General features: G+C 42.2%; 1 protein-coding gene across 1 annotated transcript in view; it reads right to left on the reverse strand.

Moving 5' to 3' along the window:
* Positions 1-636: 636 nt before the first annotated feature.
* Positions 637-18,667, reverse strand: part of FZD3 (frizzled class receptor 3) — a 55,840-nt gene continuing 37,809 nt past the window's right edge. Inside the window, exons 4-6 of the mRNA XM_009319720.1 lie at positions 3,708-3,856; positions 1,544-1,777; positions 637-850 (exon numbers count right to left, since the gene is read on the reverse strand). Coding sequence (XP_009317995.1) covers positions 637-850; positions 1,544-1,777; positions 3,708-3,856 — 597 coding nt within the window. The remainder of the gene's footprint in view (positions 851-1,543; positions 1,778-3,707; positions 3,857-18,667) is intronic.

Here is an 18,667-nt window from a genome sequence, read left to right on the forward strand (position 1 = left end):
CAAGAGCTGGTGATCATCAGCGGAGTTTCCTCTCCTCCTCCAAAACGCTCATTCCCGTGTTGCATTTCCAGTGTAATCATTAACAATGCCTGCCGATTCCGCACGGATGTCCTTTAGACAGCATTTCATACGCGGCCCCTCCCCCTGTGCTTGATGAAAACGAGTATCAGTCTGTCATCTAATCGGAGAGGTGTGCGGAGGAATTCCTTCCATAGTCAAGAGTTCCCTTACGCCTTATAGGAAAAAATCTCAGCGTGACCCTGCCAGCGAGTGTTCAAGGGTGACAGCTACCGACATGCAGAGCCATCGGAGGGAGGGGGAGATTTTTTTCAGCAACGAATAAGAAATTCAGCAATGGTGTCTGACGAGCAACAGTTACCGAATAAATAATTACCTACGGATAGGTTCAAATGAGGCAACCAGCTTTTTACTCAAGAATTCAAGATTGCTGAACGCTCTAGCTCTGACGCAAGTACGAGAACGTCGGCTTCAACACGAAGAAGCCAGTTTTGGCTTCCTGATGCACAAAATCAGCACCCGATGAGAGGCGTGATAATACTGAGCATTGTCACATCACTGAGGAAGGGACCACGGGCCGTGCAACCACACCAACTACTCCTTTCCGGTAGAAGCGGCTCAAGCGCTGGTGCCATCCTCTTCGATAACGCGGTTCATGCTGGTCCCGTGCGTGATGTGTGTCATTGGGTTGCTGCTGAGATCCCTGATGCTGCTGTGACGTGACTGTTCATTAAGCCGATGGGAACTGCTATGCCTGGAATGATCAGTCAGTCGTGACATGCTGCCGTGAGGTAGTCTTTCTTCTACGCCCCTGTAGCTGCAGGGAGTGTACCTAATTTATAAAAACAGAGGACAATCATTACTATTGTTACCGCCGCAGTCATGAAAGAATGTGAATAAATCTCGGTGCATGTGCACGCAAACGCACACAAACCCTCTGCTTTTGTGAAAAAAGCCGTTCTCTGTTTAGCTCAGTCATTTAGCTTACACGGCCCCGGGCAAATTGTTTCAACTCCTTATGCAGCTTGGTTCTTACCACAGCGCTATGGGTAGTATCGATAATCAGGTGAGTAAAATACTTGATGATAAACTATGTTACAAACCTTAACTACACCTCAAGTTAGAGTGAGTAACTTTTATTATTGTTTACTTCAGCAGGGCTAGGACTATTTACAGAAGCAAAATCAATTTACACACAGACAAGAGCAGCCACAAAAATACTAAGCTGGCTTTAGGACAGATCTGTTTGCCCATGCACTGAGATGGTGTAATACAGCTCGCTGCCCGTGCAGGAAAACCGGCACTGAACACATTCACGCCGTGTAATTCACGAAGACTACCGTAGACTCTGAAAATACCACGATATTTTTTTCTCTTTCCAATCCAGACACTAACGGGGAGAGGAGATGCAATCAGAGAAAGTAAATATTAGCAGAACTTCCAGGTCTAGCAACATGGTGGCCAAACGTCCGGCTAGCAGAGGCCTGTCCAATTTTCTACAAGACTTTAAAGAGACGAGACCTACCGGCCGTCACGCGATCGGTGCAGGCTGCCGTGGTAGCTGCTCACTTTGCTGTGGACGCTGCCTGCCTTGCTCCTTTGGTCGTCCATCATTGCCAGCTGGGTAGAGGAGGCGTGAGTCGAGGTGCCCTGGGTGGAAGTGCCTCTTGACTTTCGGATGATGGGGGTATTGGGATCTCTCAGAAGAGACTGAGCAAAGTCTGGCTCTTGCAGCACCTGACGACTCTCATTTACAACTCTGAACAAGACAATGCGATTCAAATAGTTAACATCGATGACTGCAATATAAAAGCGATCGCAGTAACAGCACTAGAACTATCTTACAAACGGAACAGACAAATATTACAGCTTGGCAAACAAGACCGTTTATTTGCATTATAATACCTCTGCCTAATTCTGAAGCACCTCTACATCTGGGTATTTGAGCAAAGTTCGTATTCTTGAATCCTTCCTACTCCCTGTCTCTGACCCTCTAAGCCTAGACCTGTGGAATAACGGCCGGGTATTTGCTTGTGGCCTTGGTCTACGAATATTGCTCCAAGAAAATCCTTGGGATAGCGCTGTGACTCGGCAAGCTCAGACTCTCTAGGGAACTGCCTCTCAGGGAACAAGGGAAGCTGCTTCCTCACTCAAATGAGCATTTAAAATCTGGATTAAAACTGGCAGCAGGAGGAGAACACCAGGTGAAATACAACGGATCTAACAATGCATAAGCAACTGGCCTATAGCCCTTAGATGAGCGGTTACAGTCCCTGGTCAGCTTCTCTGTTTGCTGAAATCCCTTGCTGGGAAGGGCTGGCAGAGGGGCACGCACTTGGCCGCTCTACCATAGCACGATGAAAGGAGGTGCTATCACACCCGCGACATTCCTTTTTTCCTTTTTTTTTTCCATCTCTTCTTTGTGGGGAGGCCTTTTCCTCCCCTCCCATTCTCTATATCATTCTTTCATGTTCCTTTTCCTCCGCCTGGCTAGTTCCTCCTCTTAATTCTTGTGCTCACGGAGGATCACAGGCTACCTAAGGAGGGAGGTTTCTGTCGGCTCTGCCCCTTACTGCTCAATGAACGGGGCCGGCAAAGGAATCCGGCTCCAGCCCGACGCTGCTGTGTGTGGGAGCTGCTCTGCTGCCTACTTGCACCAGGAGAGAGGACGGTGCTTCCAGGAGCCACCCAGCTCTCCCTGAGATAGCACGTCCAAGATAAGACAGTCCAGTCCTGTTACACAGCTTCCTCTGCCTTCATTAACTCTATTCCTGTCCTCTACCCACCAAACGAGTGTGTCACCTCTATGTAAATCCTATCTAAATGTATGTACATGTATTAAAATCAGATTAGGTTGTTGTTAACCCCGTGCGTATCTTAGTAGGTTATCTTTCGAACAAAGAAAAATTTACTCCAACTCTGCAGAAGGTAATTTTACTTTAACCCCAGCAGAAGGCCAGTTCCGCTCAGGATGTACGAGTCCAATCACGGAGCAGTCACTTAAAGCCTTGCTATATTTGTGCGCCGATTTTGAAACATCTACTTACAAGACAATATTTACGATAATGAAAATAGCTATTCATAGCTATTACTTCATCATATAGATTGTCTCTAAATTTATGCCATACCTTAGTCTAAATTAATTTCAGTCTCACAGAAGCTATAAGACATTCTTACTGTCATTTCATCAAACCGTGCTTTGGCACTAATGCATAAAGGAAGATTAAAAGCAGAGACAATTGCCTTTAACTGCAATCACGGTGAAAAGAACTTACGTTTAATTTCCATTTAAAGGTCTGATTCAGTAGACTAGATAAGCACGTTTATAAATAAAAACTTTCAGTTCCACCTCTTGGTAAACGGCAGAGAAGTTGTAATATTCACACCGAAACCTAATTCTTGTTAAAAAATATTTTGAAAACAGACGGAGCAATGTAGATTTGATTCTGGGACCAAAGAATAATTATGGAAAAATAAGCGACAATTCTCCAGGGGTTTTTTGAGCCGTTACGTGTCTTGTCCTTCCTTGCTCCATGTAGGATAGTGAGAGATTGCTAAGAAAGCTGCCCCTATCTGTTCCCGTCTTTGCCTCCATGAAAAAATAACCAAATACTCTTCCAGGACTACAAGGGAAGAGGAGATGGTTTGCCAGTACTCAACCAGCTTATCTATGGGATATCAATACGCACTCTTTTTTCCTGCGTCCGTGGAAAAAGCTAGCCCACTCAAAACAGGTCTTTTTGCTTCCAACCCAGAAGACAGAGGGTATCCCAACGACCAAAGCCATGAGATATTTCATGAGAAAGAGAATCAAATCCGGACGACTCATCTGAGTGACCTGGAGAGAAAACAAAGAGAAAAGAAGGTTATACAACCCATCAGAGTTCACTACTCCATTTATTAACTCATTTAAAATAACCGTCTCTGCCTTGAACCAAAGTAAATGTCAACAGGGTTCCTTTGTTTCGTGGCTCTAGGGAGCATGACCGAGTGTGTTGTACAGCCCACTGTTGAGTAAAACAAAAGGTTCAACTGCTGTGAGGTCTTGGCCTTTATTTGTATTTCTGGTCCTTTGTCTGTGCCCTGAATAATTGTGAAATATTTTCTAGTCTACAAATTATAAAGACTGGTTTCGTTGATGGAATTAACCTATATAAAACCAGGTGCTACATTTGCTGTTGGGAAAAAGCCCAATGAAATGCTTCACGGGATGTTCAACGCTGACCCTTTATATTCCTTCGCCTTCAGTGGAGGGTTATACCCGTAGTTTCCCTCCCTCAGGAATTCGAGGCATCGGCAAGGTACGACTGCTTGATTCTTACTGACCCAGCAAAACTCCTACCTCTCCCCACTTCTTCAGGGGGATCAACTGAATTTGAAAAAGCTCACGAGGTCTGTTTTTGCGAACATTTTGATATGCAAAGGGTTTGTTTGGAAAAGGTGCAGAGAAGATACAAAGATATTATTGTCAGGAAGGTCTGTAAGGCAGTTTTAAAACAAAAAGGCATCCTCTTGAAATGATAACCCAGCTCAAAAACTGAACCTTCAACGACAGAGAACTTCAAGCGCAAGCCTGAAAGAAACCACCGTCATCTTACAAGAAGGCTGTAGAGGAAAGGACCTAACTTACTCTCTGTAATTAAGTCCTCTGTAAGCATTTGTGTGACACTGTCACTTACACTGTGACCACGGAAAGTGCTCTAGATCTCAAACATCCACTGGCCATTAAATGACTTGAGGCACAGGCAGAGGTTCCCTGCTTTTCATCACAGCTGAGGGAGAGCTGGTCAGAAAACCTAAAGGAGGGATCGGTCAAAAGACTCAACGCAGCCAGCAGCCAGGGAAGACAATAAAACTGCCGACAGCCAGGCTGAGTCTGAAGGAATGGGTCTGCGAAACGCCTTGAAAGACTTTATTATAACAGGGGATGAGGACTATGAACAGACGTGGCACAATAAAGGAGACGAGCAGAGAAAGAAAATGAAGCCAGCCGGGGACCAAGAGAGAACGTGAATGATACGCAGATGACGTGAAAGGATGGGAGACGTGATGGCAAGAGCGGAAGGCAGACCAGAAGGGAGGGAAGGAGATCCTGCAGCTGGGGACTCCTTCGTAAGGACTGACGGGCCTTTAACCTGAGCGGATCCCAAGCAGAAGGGTCTTCTGCCCGAGAGGAGCACGGCTAAAAGCAGCAGATGTGAGGCAGAAAAGGAACTTGACAGGCGAGGGGAAGACGTCAGTGACTGTCTCACACCGTGACGCGCTGACAGTACAAGGTTACCACTAGAATGGCTTTAGGATGTGTAATGCTAAGGCTGGGAAAGATGCTTAAACAAGTGGAAATTCGATTGATCTTCCGTTAAATTCTCCTGATCCCAACAGAAATAGAGTAGGCATGTAACAGGATAACAAAGATCCACAGATGGCTCAAGGATTAGTATGGCAGGAAGGTTTGGGGCTGTTTAATCATGGGGAGATGCTCATGAAATTGGGTCTCTTTCCAACGAGGAGTACCTGCAGCAACAGCTTTGAGACCGATGGTGACGCAGCTGATAAAAAACATTATACTTAAGAAAGCAATCTGGATATCTGCTGGCCTGTTTAGAACAGAAGAAAATATCAAACAAGCCGTTTCAAGCCAGGGGAACATTGCTCGGTAAGGTAAGAGCGAGACTGAAATACTTTGTACAGTTCTGGGAATTCACTCTGAATTCATCTTCCTGGAAAGCAGAGGAGTATGGAGAAGGGCTAGTGGGATGACAGGGAACAGCCAGCCTATATTTCAGGAAGCTTGTCTGGCCTATAAAGACTCAAAGGTGAGAGGAAAATAATTGCTACAGAATATGAAATATCTAAACACTGCAATGGCAAAAAACCCCACCTAGCAGTCTTTAAGCTAAGCAATAGGAAAAAATACGGCTGCATCAGCCATGAAGAAAAGCCATCCTTACAGGAGCAAGATTTTGGAACAGCTTTCAAACAGGGACGGTGGGGACGAGCATCTTTTAAGGTTGAGCGTTATCTTTTAAGGTTATCAGTTTACGAAAGATGTTGTTGACGGTGACAGTCAGAGCTTCCCTCTGATCCTATGAGCCTATATTAATGTAGAAACATGTATACAATCTCCTAAAACAACATCAAGAACCTTTTTTTTTCCCAAACTGAAAATCTGAATTCAGCGTAGTCACCGTGTCAAGATGATTTGCCAGAAGTAGGCTCACACCCCGTGACTTCCCAACCATATAATGCTGACGGGCAGCACAGCTTCTATATGGACCAGTGAAAATACAGCCATCATTGTTTTAATACTTTGTATTATTACACATTTTTGAATAATATCACCGCTGTAGATGGAAAATGAGGAGAATTTAAGCGCCTTGCCCAAAATCACACTGTGGCAGACTAGAACATGACCAGAATTCAGGACCATTGATTTTTGTCTTCAGTAACTACATGCCCATCTTTCAATTACATGCAGAAACATAATGAGCATTATTATAAGATGTTTCTTAGAGTTCGTCTTCGTATGGAGTGGGATCAAGGCTCTCCCCATGTCAATTCTTCCCTCAGCACCGCTCAGCATGCTTTCCATCAGTCTATGCCCCAGGAAAAACACTGATGTTGAAGGTCTTTGACGACACTACGGACCCTCCTACGCTTGCACCCATTTAACCACGCAAAACGAGTCTGAAGGCTTTCTAGGTGGTTTTGTAGTCAACCTCTGAGATTCCACTCAAGAGAAAAAACACATTAACAATTACCCCATAAAAAATTATACAACCAAATTAAGCTCTCAAAGATTAACCTTATTATCTCATTTCATAATGTGCAAATGTGGCATTAAGTGGAATAAATGGTGAAATTCATTGTTTCTTAATGAAGGCAATATTCAGGTAAATGTTTATATTTACATACAATGCTTGTCCGCTGGGCCAAGTCTCCCCTGGCATAACTACCGGCCTGAAGGGAATTTAATTTTGATTCTTGCATTCAGAATAAAACAACAGTTGTAGCACGAAAGCTCTCAGTTGCTCACTGTACTACGGGACATCTTTATTTTATTGACTGGGTCACACTGCTTTATGTTAGAGCCAACAGAAATCAGATGCTGTGATGTGTACTATTGCCCATACTGAATATATTACAAATCCCTATTGCACTAAGTGAATTATATTACTTCCATGAAGATATTATAGTAAATCACTTGATAGCAAGACGTCTGGCTCCACATATTCATGCTGGGTGCTATAAATAATTCCAAGCAAAAATTAAAACGAACACATACAGCGCATACTTTCAGGTGAAAGGAAGAACATCCTCCTCTTTGGCGAAGCACGTTATTAAACATCATTAACATACATTTCTTGAAAATAAGCCTCTTTGCGCAAAGCAAGCAATTCAAGTGGTAACACATATTAGACTCCCTGATCATTAATACTAAAGTGACTGCACCTGTTTTAAACAACTTATATCCGCGGATTATGAGCCATTTATCATAATTAACACAGGAAAAATAAAACTTGAAATTACTACTCCAGGCTTATAAAACTGAAAATACCAGGTGTTTAAACCCAAAGCTTCCGAGCCCGTTTCCCAGAAGCATGGCACTCACGTATCTCCAAGCCGCCATTTTCTTTCATTAGGACAGAGAACGGGTTGCACAGTTTTTAAAAGCAGTAAAACTACGCAGAAGCTCACTCGTGTTCACCCTCAGAACTGAAATCCAGGAGACTTTAACTTTTGCTATGCTGCACGGCTATGCAGGAAGAGTGAAAAATACAACTTAGAACAGCGAAGTATTGCCGACTTTAACGCGGTTAGATATATTCACAATACATGAAATTATAATTTGACCCAGAATATCGGAACTTCACACACCACTTTACGCAAATGCAAAACGTTTTCCAAAAGCATCTGCTAATGTGATCTGCTTTGCTACACAGCCGCAACACTGATAGTTCTAGAAATAAGGGTCCTTATTTATAGTAAATCCCCACTGACAGCGAGTATAATGTTGAAGCTCTTTCAGTAGCACTTCTGCTATTTTAAAACCATTTTTTATATACCCTCAGCCTCCAAAGCCCAGCTTGCCTATTACTATTGATGCCTCCTGCTGAGAAAATCCAGGTAAGTAGGACTACTGAGGCAAGTATGGATCGGCTGAGGCAACAATGGCAGCAATTCCAGCACCAGAAAAATCACTTGCTCTTCCTTTTCTCGACGAATTCAATGTGCGGGACCCAAACTCTTCCAGAAGTAGCCAACACATGAAACCTCAATAATTTTCTGGGGGAGTACTTCGACAAAAAGCCGCTGCTGTAACGCTGCCCACGCTTCTAAAATAATCAGCATCTTCATTTTTACAACTTGTCTCAGTTGCATGACTACAAAAGGAGACACAACGTTTCTCTAAATTCCAGACTTCTTTGAAACCATATGACATCTGCCACCTTTGAAGACGACAGTGAAAACTGGACAAGATCGCTAGTTTCTATTTATCTTCTTGGAGAGAGAAGATGATGCAGGGGATATATAATGCGGTCCTAGATGCTGTAGAAGACCATCTTCCCATGTCTGCAGAGATTATAATTTTCTCCAGCCCGTTAGCTCAGCTTTGTTTGATTCTTTGCAGAAAGCCTTTTGCAAATCTGAGGCAAGAGAGAAGTCACCCAAATTTTGGGTATAATGGAAATGAAGAAAAAAGGGCAGACTGATTAATCGACAAATGAGACACGCGGGTCTCTGATGCCGTCCATGCTTATGTAATAAGGTCACTTGATGCACTTTCCATCTGTGGTTTTAAAAATTCAGAATGTAAGCAAATATGTTTGAGCATAAATAAATGCAAACTTCTTTAAGCACTAATTGGGTCTATATTCCTCCTCAAAAGTGATGATATTGGGAAACATCTAAAGGAACAGTATGTATTTATTGTTCTAACAGAAATATTTCAACTTCGAGTGAAAAACAGCTGCAATTTTAAAAGTACAAAAATTGTAGTGTGGTGGAATATACAATTTGGAAATTGATAGATGGCAAGAACACGAAGAGAAGTTTTTCTTTTAAACTTGTATTCTCGGAGAAAATCTCTCTCCGGTAAGAAGTTTTGAATGAAAATGTGGCAGTTCTTTCATGAGAACAACAACAAAATGGGTAAACTTACACCATTGATACTGTTTGCTACAAATATCGGCATTTATTTAAGAAACAGCCCCGAAAGCTCAACTTTTGACATAACTGAAAGCAGGAAAAGAGACTGAAATGCAGTTACTAAGAATTTAAACTGTATTTTCATCTCTTATTTTTCTACAAAACCCTTCACAGCTGCTAACTTACGCTGAGCTCCATAGAACTACACATAACAACTACTGTAACACCAAGGAGTAGAAAACACTAATGTGAACTCCCTATGCAGAATTTCCTCCTCTTTTATTGAATTACAATGCAAGCAAAGCACTGCTAATTGTTATTATGTCATAATTTACTCCGGAGATAGATTGTTAAATATCATAAAAAGCACACGCTCAGTGGCACAAGAAAAAAAGCGCCTTAGAAATACAGTCTATTGTTTTTTGTCCTTTGATTTTAAGTGCATGGTATGTAGCTTCTGAAGCTACAGTTAAAGATTTAAGAGTATTTTAGCAAGGTATGTTGAAGGCCTCCTTTGTTACATTTTTGCGTTGCAACACGTTATTGATATACTGCAATAATTTTTGTATAGTAACATGCTACATCCCTCTACCCTTCATCTAGAGATGGGGGACATCCTCATGCCCTCCCCCAGTGGTTTGAACACTGAAGGAGTTTCAGATATTCAGCTTTCAAAGTAGAGATCTAAAGGGGTACTTGACCACAAAATACCCTCTGCAACTGCAGCACCATCCAGCTCACCCGAGTTGTCTATTTTAGGACTTCAGTGTTAAATGCAGATTATATGTTACAGTAGTTTCCTTTGAAATTAGTTCTGTATGAGCATTAACTTCAACTTTCAGTTTTGTTCTGCAAGTAATCCAAGTTGTGAAACGCTAATAAAAAGTCCCAATGTGCATCTAAAAATAGAGGGCGAACACTGTTTCAGCTATAAAATAACAGCTCTCAAATGCTATTACTTTTTTGGCACAGGTGGAGACGCCTGAATCCCATTAGAAAAGCAATCCCTTTAACATGAGGGACTGAGTTCCACTGCAGATGCAGCCAATGAGGGAAAAAAAACTCTTAAAACTAGTACTACAGTTCAGGCCTGCTACACTCACGTTTTCAGCTGCAACAATAACTGTGAACATCTACTAAGTAATTTAATTCAGTCATTTCTTCTGTTTCCCACTTGGCACCGTTGCCAGACCCTTCTTTACGTCTGTTAACCTCAGTGCTCCCCTCTTTATCATGCATCAAAGTCTTTCAAAATACCTCTTATATTGGCAAGCCACTGACTCAAACCTAGAGACACTGGAGATCTCCTCTGTGCCTTAAAAAAATGTGTTAATACCTTTCTTTCTAGATAAAAGCCTGTCTTACGAGCACGCTGGTCTGCTCCGAACGTCGGGAGCTGCCTTTCCCTGAGGGCAGGCAGTGCCAAGGAAACAGAGACCAGAAGGCAGCCAGTGGCGATCTCCTTCAAGACGAGAACCTCTCCTAGAGGAAAGATAATACTGGTGGCGATTCTCCATTTTCCTTCATACCCGATCGCTTTCCCGGAGATGCACGAGGGGCTCGCGCACTCTAGCAACGTGAGAACTCGGCAATTAGCAAAGCCCGCACGAACCAGTTAGCATCGTTCTTGAGTGACAGCCTGTTCCTTGCACATGGAGTTGGACCCGCTGCAAAGGCAGCCACACAGGAAGATGTGAGCGGAAAGCCTTGACAGGCTTCATGCAGACACCCGTGTGAACGCTAGATTGCACGGAGCTAAGTCCCTGAACTGAATTTGTCTTGCTGTGCAGCTCTAGGCCTTCAGAGGCATTCAGCTAACAAGAAAAAATAGGCAACGAGATGTAGACACGGGGATTTGGGTTGTGTGCTCTACGCTCCACTCTATTCTGTTCAGACACGTCTCACAAGCAGCACGGGCACCGATGCTTCCCCTAGTGAAGACCAACAAACGAGTTCTGTCAGATACAAAGATTGCACATGCGATAGCGAGATTTCTGTAACCCCTTTTCTTCCTCCCATCTGCTGGGTTGGCGTAGCAGCTGGATGGGTACAGAGCATCAAACAGAAGTGTACTTTCCGTAGTGAATATGAAAAGACATCAGTTTGAATGCATTGTTTCCCTACTGAAACACACAGTGGCAGGGGTTCAGAAAGGAGGGTAAAAACATCAATTTCAGCATTCCTCCAGGGAAAAACAACGCTTCTTTGTAGGCACACTGTTAATTTAAGATGCTTATATAACTAATTTCTGAATATTTTCCCCTTCTGCCCCCGAACGATCAATCACGGTTGCTTTTTAGTGACAGAGACCAGTGGCCTCTTCCTGCTAAAATGTATGAAATCGCAAATTAATGAGCTTGCTGCATATGTGAAGCGAAAGCACAAACACAACACCTGTCCCCCTCCTTTGGGGCACGGTTCCACAATAACGCTGATCCTTTGATATTTCCCTAAGGATAAAAAGCAATGAAATTCAAATTAACCCATCCTTTTGTTGAAAATGGGAGAAGTGGGGGAAAGGCCAAAGGGAATCTGATCCAGCAGTCTCAATTCCATAACTATTTCCATCACTGTCATTGCTTTGAGACTTAAAATATTATACTCACACTGCTCATTTCCCAGTAAAATGTAGTAGCATTTGTCACTGTAAAATAAAATTATTTTTCTGGGTTATTAAAATCTTGCAACTTGCTTATTTTACCCTTAGCCAACAAGCAAATCCATGCCACCATTCTGGCTACTAGGCTGCACAAGCTGAAGAATCGAGAAACTAAAAGCACCTGAAAAAAAGGTAACGGCTAACCTGATTGAGCACTCATTTAAGAGCTAATGGCAAAGCCAATACAACTTCAGGAGCTTCAGAATAGCTCAAGTCTGTGTGAAACAGTCTCAACAGGACCAGGAGACTTCCCTGCATCCAAAAAAAAAAACCCCAAAAGGAAACTTTTCTGGGTCTAAATACCAAAAGCCACATGGCTCACGAGACACCCAGACTATTCCAAGTAGAATACATACGATCGTTCAGACTGCGGGATTTCTGAAGGCGCAGCTCTGCGCTATCACGTGAGGACACGGATGCCCTCTGTTTCTTGCTCTCAGTTGCACGCTCCTCAGCCGCAGGAGCGTGAAGGCACGATGCATTAACTTTGCCCATTGGCTGACATGAAAACAATTACATTGGCAGAACAATTCTGAAAAAGCATTACTAACTATTCTCCAGACTTACTTAATAACTACCGAGTTGCTATATACCCAGAGTGGAAACTAAAGCAAAGTGATCAGCCTATGCAAGACGTGGGCCAGTAACAGATAGCTTGGAAACCTAACCCAAGCCAAAAATAAATAAATAAATAAGCCACTGCAATAAAAGCTTATAAAATTACCATCTTAATGGGACACAGGTTATTCTGGAGGAAACTTATTCACCACAGAAGTTAAGTGTTAGCCCAAGCACTGCAGAACCATCTCACCATGCCGAACTCATCTGCAATGCATTTTTTTCAGTAATTTAATCTGTGTAAGTGCCTAAAAGAAACATCCTTATGAAAACTGCCTCTACAGAACATTTAAAATGCAATGAATTATATTTTAGAAGAATTTCTCTTGAATTTCTCTGGCATGTTATGGGAAAGAAATATATGGGAAAGAAATCATTCCGTTCACAGAAGTCATCCCTTGTCTGCGTTGTGCCAGGGGAACACGCTAGGGTCTAATCATCCACTGGAAAAACAGCTTGAATAAAGAACAACACAGCAGAGAGCGGCCTCTCACCAGGTAATGCTGCAGGGTCTTCCTCATCTATCTCCTTCTTGAAAAGGGATCCCAGAGGACAGCTAAAAAGGTCCTGACTCATGACTAGATTCTAATAACTCGCCTCCAACACTTTTGCCCTTCAGGCCCTGCAGTTAGTCACAGTGTCAGTAACCAGCAATCGTCAAAAAGCTTGATGCTAACTGCTCTCGCGTTCATGGGATGGGAACGCCGGAGACTACATCTTCAGTGATCATCTTACAGGTATCACGCAACAATCTTGAGACAGGTTGATTCTGCAGCTTCAGGAGACTACTTCTGGGAGAACGCCCCGTTTATCACAGGAAAGCTGAATCTCAATGAAGCTATCAGATGTCTGGTAGTCTGTGGCTTTATCTTGAAACGGAAGACAGCATTCAATCACAGCAACTAATTTTTTAAGTGCTAGCCAGGGTTTGTAATTAGAGAGAGTGACCAAGCACCTGCCTTCTGTTTTACCATTATGAGGAACTGGTACCACGAGTCTCTTAGCACCAATGCTGGGCATTAGGTATGGGAAAAGCAAGTCTACTTGAGCGTACTACCCATGAGAGACTTGGACCACTCTTTCTTTTGGGCCCCTCACTACAAGAAGGACGTTGAAGTGCTGGAGCGTGTCCAGAGAAGGGCAACGAGGCTGGTGAGGGGTCTGGAGAACAAGTCTGATGAGGAGCGGCTGAGGGAACTGGGGTTATTTAGCCTGGAGAAAAGGAGGCTGAGGGGAGACCTCATCGCTCTCTACAACTACCTGGAAGGAGGTTGTAGCGAGGTGGGGGTCGGTCTCTTCTCCCAAGGAACAAGCAATAGGACGAGAGGAAACGGCCTCAAGTTGCACCAGGGGAGGTTTAGATTGGACGTGAGGAAAAATGTCTTTACTGAAAGAGTGGTTAAACCTTGGACCAGGCTGCCCAGGGAAGTGGTGGAGTCACCATCCCTGGAAGTATTTAAAAGACGTGTAGATGAGGCGCTTAGGGACATGGTTTAGTGGGCGTGGGGGTGTTGGGTTGGCGGTTGGACTCGATGATCTTAGAGGTCTTTTCCAACCTTAATGATTCTGTGATTCTATGATTCCTTTTCCTGCAGACGTGTACAAGCTGAAGTGGGGTGTCCTCTGCAGAGAGAAAAAAGCAAACAAGTCCCCACCCGCCACACAGTTGTTTTCCCCAGCACAGCTTCTCTTTCCTCTTGTCACCGGAATAAAAGAATCACGTCACAATTCTTGAACATATTCCTCACTTTGGACCGTTTCAGCCCCTCTCCTGAATACCCTCTTTTGGATGAGCTGTCTGATGTAACAGCTCCAAGGACCCATAAACTCTTTTTTTCCCTTACAGACCCGTGACTAAGGCACAGATTAAAATGAGAGTATCGCTTCAAGTCAAGGCATGACTCACCCAAAGGTGTCCAACACAAAGGATGAAACAAACCCGATCTACGATTTCTTTTACTTCAATCCCAGTGCTCACCAAAAAAAAAGTCATGCGGTTGTCCTTACCCCCGCTGTGGAACCAGATGGCGTTACTCTAGTATTCTTTGTGCAAAGAGGGACTGCGGTTGGCAGGGGCTAAAATGGATCAATAAACTTACAGCTGAAACAAAGTTTTATCAGCAAATGCTTCTTTACTGGCACCCACAACACACTGCTTGACATACCTATCTTTCACAGAGATTAAGACAAGATTAAAGAGAGGGCTACCTGAATTACTGGCAAATCTGTCAAATTAGGGATACTGAGGGGTCACTGCAGTAGGTTGCATTTGGCAGATTTGTCCCATGGCCAGAGAGGTTGGAAGCTCCCTGCTGCCATTCAGAAAAAATAGCACTTTTTTCTTCAGATATTGGCACTTCCTTGGGAATCAAACAATAAGTCAAGAAAAAAAAACCCTAACGAATCAGAATATCTGATTTCTGTCAACCCTGATGCTAAAAATGTACTTGGACTAAAATCTTTGCAGCCTTAATATCTATTTTGGCAGTAGACGTTCTTTCTTGAATTTATTCAATTCTTACAAGACAAAATTTAGCAAGCTTACTATGACCCAGGTTTGGAATATATCCCCATTAATAAACTCCCACTACTTGAATGAAGACACTTGGCATTAAGAACACAGAACAAAAGAAACATCCTTGGTCAAGTCAAGTCTTCCACTGCTGCAGCCAGCAATGGCACACAAGCCTCTTCAGTTATCCAGCTTTATCCTGAAATCATGAGCTCCCCCCCTCAATTCATCACGTAGTTCTCTAATTTCCAACTGAAGTTTATTCGTGGTGACGTTATCATTCTGCCAGCACTGCCATTTGACTTTAACAGCTCTTTTTTAATGTCCTTTATGGATTTCTAAAACTGCAACTGCGACACCTCTTACTCTTCTTTGGCAAGGCTACGTACACTCTTAAAACCTCCTCCTCCAAAGACAAGCTCTAACAGAACCTTATTCCTGGCACCCTTTCATTACTTTTCATTTATTTTTGTTTTCTTCTTACGGTCTTTTTTGATGCAACACAATGCAGTCAGTTGCATAATGCCGTACAGAAAAAACTAGTTGCACACGAGCTTATATTTGTTTCAATAAGGGTTCAGAATGAGCAGTTGCCAAACTGTGAAACTGCTGGAGATGAAGTCATAAGAAACAGATTAGTGTCATTTTGTAAAGATGCAAGTAATAGCCAAACCATAGCTTAAAGCAAAAGTACAGAAATTCAAGAGAAGAAACAAATAGCTATTTTAGCAAACCTGGTACTTATGAAATATTTCTTACTCTCCACAGACAGAAATATTATGTTCATTAGTCTAAAGGCCTTCTTCTTCAAGTTATAGTGTGAACGGGATAATGTTAATGATCATTTACATTATTTGTTTTTAAAAATTCAGTTCAACTGAATCTTTGAAAAATAATTTGGTGTCAGGGTTATTACATCAACTGAGAACATTTTACAATGTAATACTGAACCCTGTAATCCTGTAAGGGTGAACTGAACAGCGGAATGTGTTGCCAAGAGCAGTTGTGGAGTCTCTGTCCATGGAGATATTCAAAATTCGGCTGGACACAGCCGTGGGCCATCTGCTCTAGGTGACTCCACTTTGAGTAGCAGCTTGACAAGACAATCTCCACAGGTCCCTTCCACCCTCAGCTATTCTCAGATAAACACATGCAAGATGAAGAGTTATCAATGCCGTATTTCTACTTAAAACTCTTCTTAGTTCTCTCTCAAAATAACTGCTTCAGGACTAGAGATGAAAGTTTTTTCACACATTAAAACTGAGCTGTTAAACCTATACAATAACGCATTTTTAGAAAGACAAGTCCCAAACTTCAAACACGGGGAGTAACATAGTCTGGTCAAAGCGTAACTCTGATCTGTGAACGTTCTGCCTCCTGGAAGATGACACAGCTCATCAGTATTGATATTGCTTATCAGTTTTGATCATAGAATCATAGAATCATTAAGGTTGGAAAAGACCTCTAAGATCATTGAGTCCAACCGTCGACCCAACACCCCCAAGCCCACTAAACCATGTCCCTAAGCACCTCATCTACCCGTCTTTTAAATACCTCCAGGGATGGTGACTCAACCACTTCCCTGGGCAGCCTGGTCCAAGGTTTAACCACTCTTTCAGTGAAGAAATTTTTCCTCACGTCCAACCTAAACCTCCCCTGGCGCAACTTGAGGCCAACTGATACTCATCAGTTTATGACACTGCTTATCAGGTTTGTGCTCATACTTTGACTCTTTCATGGTGAAAATGAGAAATAGGCACTGGTCTTAGTTTTGTTGAGCGTAACAGATATTTTAACATAATTCAGCATTAAAGATTTGTCGTGGTTTAACCCATGAAACCAGGACAAGATTATATTTAATGACATCAGAAACTCTACTAATAAGAAAAAACACATGAACAAATCACAAGTAAATATATATCTGTATTACTAAGAATATAAACTGTTAATGGAAAACATGTGAATAACCCAGCTCTTTAGATAACTCAAATATAGTCATTTTTGTATAAAAAGATTCTCATTTATACCAAAAAAAGAAGTATTTTTATGTTCCTCAACCGAATTTTGAAGTCGCGCCTGATTCTTGAGTGGGCTCAGCTCATGTGGAAAGCAAACCTTCATACATGTTGGGAGGAGATACTGTACTCTTTGTCTGCAGTTACTTTTCTAGGAAACAGAATAATTCTCTGTTAAGAAAAAATAACTAATAGGAGGATGATGCTGGGGAGCACTGTTTGTTCATATGAATAATGTAAAAGAAAAATCAAACTTGAAATGTGCAAGTATTTGTTACATTTCCATGCTATATAGCCCAGCCACGTCTAAGCTAAGCGGATGTTTACCAAGATCAAGGCACATACAGAACACGTCTGAGAGATCTGGACCGGTCCTATAGGTGAGCTTAGTTCATATATCTCATTATATTCCATCATTAGAATAGACTATTCTTTTTAATTATAGTCTTTACTTACTAATACTGATTTCAGGCCTAGAAACAAATTGTTTTAATGGAGAGAGTAAACATCTTTCTATATTTGTGTATTTACAGACTGTATTCTGAACTGCTTTATGTTACACCACTAAGCAAACCTCTCAAAACACTCACCGTGGGAGCTGGCTGCCCACGTTATGCCCCGTGGCATTATAGATACGGCGACTGCAATCACAATTTCCTGAAAAGCCAAAGCTTTCGGAAGAAGATCTACTGTCAGCAGTATAACCGTCAGAGCTGCTTAGTCCTGAGACCAATGATATTCAAATGTAAGTACCCTTCCAGGACTGAAGTTTTAAAAATTTGTTGAAAATAATAATGATACTCCGGAATCACTAGGAATAAATGCAGAGAAGTGCAGTATCTCCGAAATTTGTTGTACCTTGTGTTTCTGTGCTGACGGGACAAGTCATTCAATAGCCAAGGAACGCTAGAGAGAGCACAACAAAAGCCGCCTTACTGAAATTCTCTCGGATGCAGAATATTCAGACTCACAAACGCTGAGGTTCAGCATTCGCTGAGATTTTGGCAGACGTCTACAGTTAACAACACCCCATTAAAGATTTTCCCTTTGCAAGCTGGTCTACCGCTATTTTGACATGACTGTCCAACGTCTCAAAGCAACTCTGAAACCCAGCGAAAGAGTCATAATCATTAATGAATGCATTGCTGTTCAGAATGTTCAAATGCAAATCACGGGCAATTTCCTGTAATTTATTAAAATTAGAAGTTAAATCTTTTTTTAGGTGACTGATTTCCTAACACGTGTACTGCAACATTCAGTTCTGACAGTTCAGAGTGACTGGTGCTTCAAAACCAGAGAAATCAGACCTCCTAACTTAGTTTTTGTTGCCATTTTAATAGCAATTAAGAGTCAGTGGAAAAAGAGAGCTTCCTTAATAATCAGAATTAAAGGCTGTTCTAGATATAAAGCATGCTTATTAAAAAGAGAATGGAATGAAACTGAGAACTCAAAAATAGCAAGACCTGACCGCCTTTGACAAATCACCCTCAGCAAAATACTGAATAAAAAGAAAGGGAAAAAAGAAAAGGATGACCTTGAGGAGTCATACTTGAGTACAAGTACAAATCAACCTGTCTGAAGATAATGGTTGAGAAATCAACATTTCCCTTTGCCTCTAGCTCAGTCAATCCAATTAAAAAAACAGCCAGAAATGAGTCATGTGAATGAAATGATTGCTTTCACTCAATATGTTAA

The sequence above is a fragment of the Pygoscelis adeliae genome, unplaced genomic scaffold (genome assembly GCF_000699105.1).
Source record: "Pygoscelis adeliae isolate BGI_AS28 unplaced genomic scaffold, ASM69910v1 Scaffold121, whole genome shotgun sequence".
NCBI lineage: Eukaryota > Metazoa > Chordata > Aves > Sphenisciformes > Spheniscidae > Pygoscelis > Pygoscelis adeliae.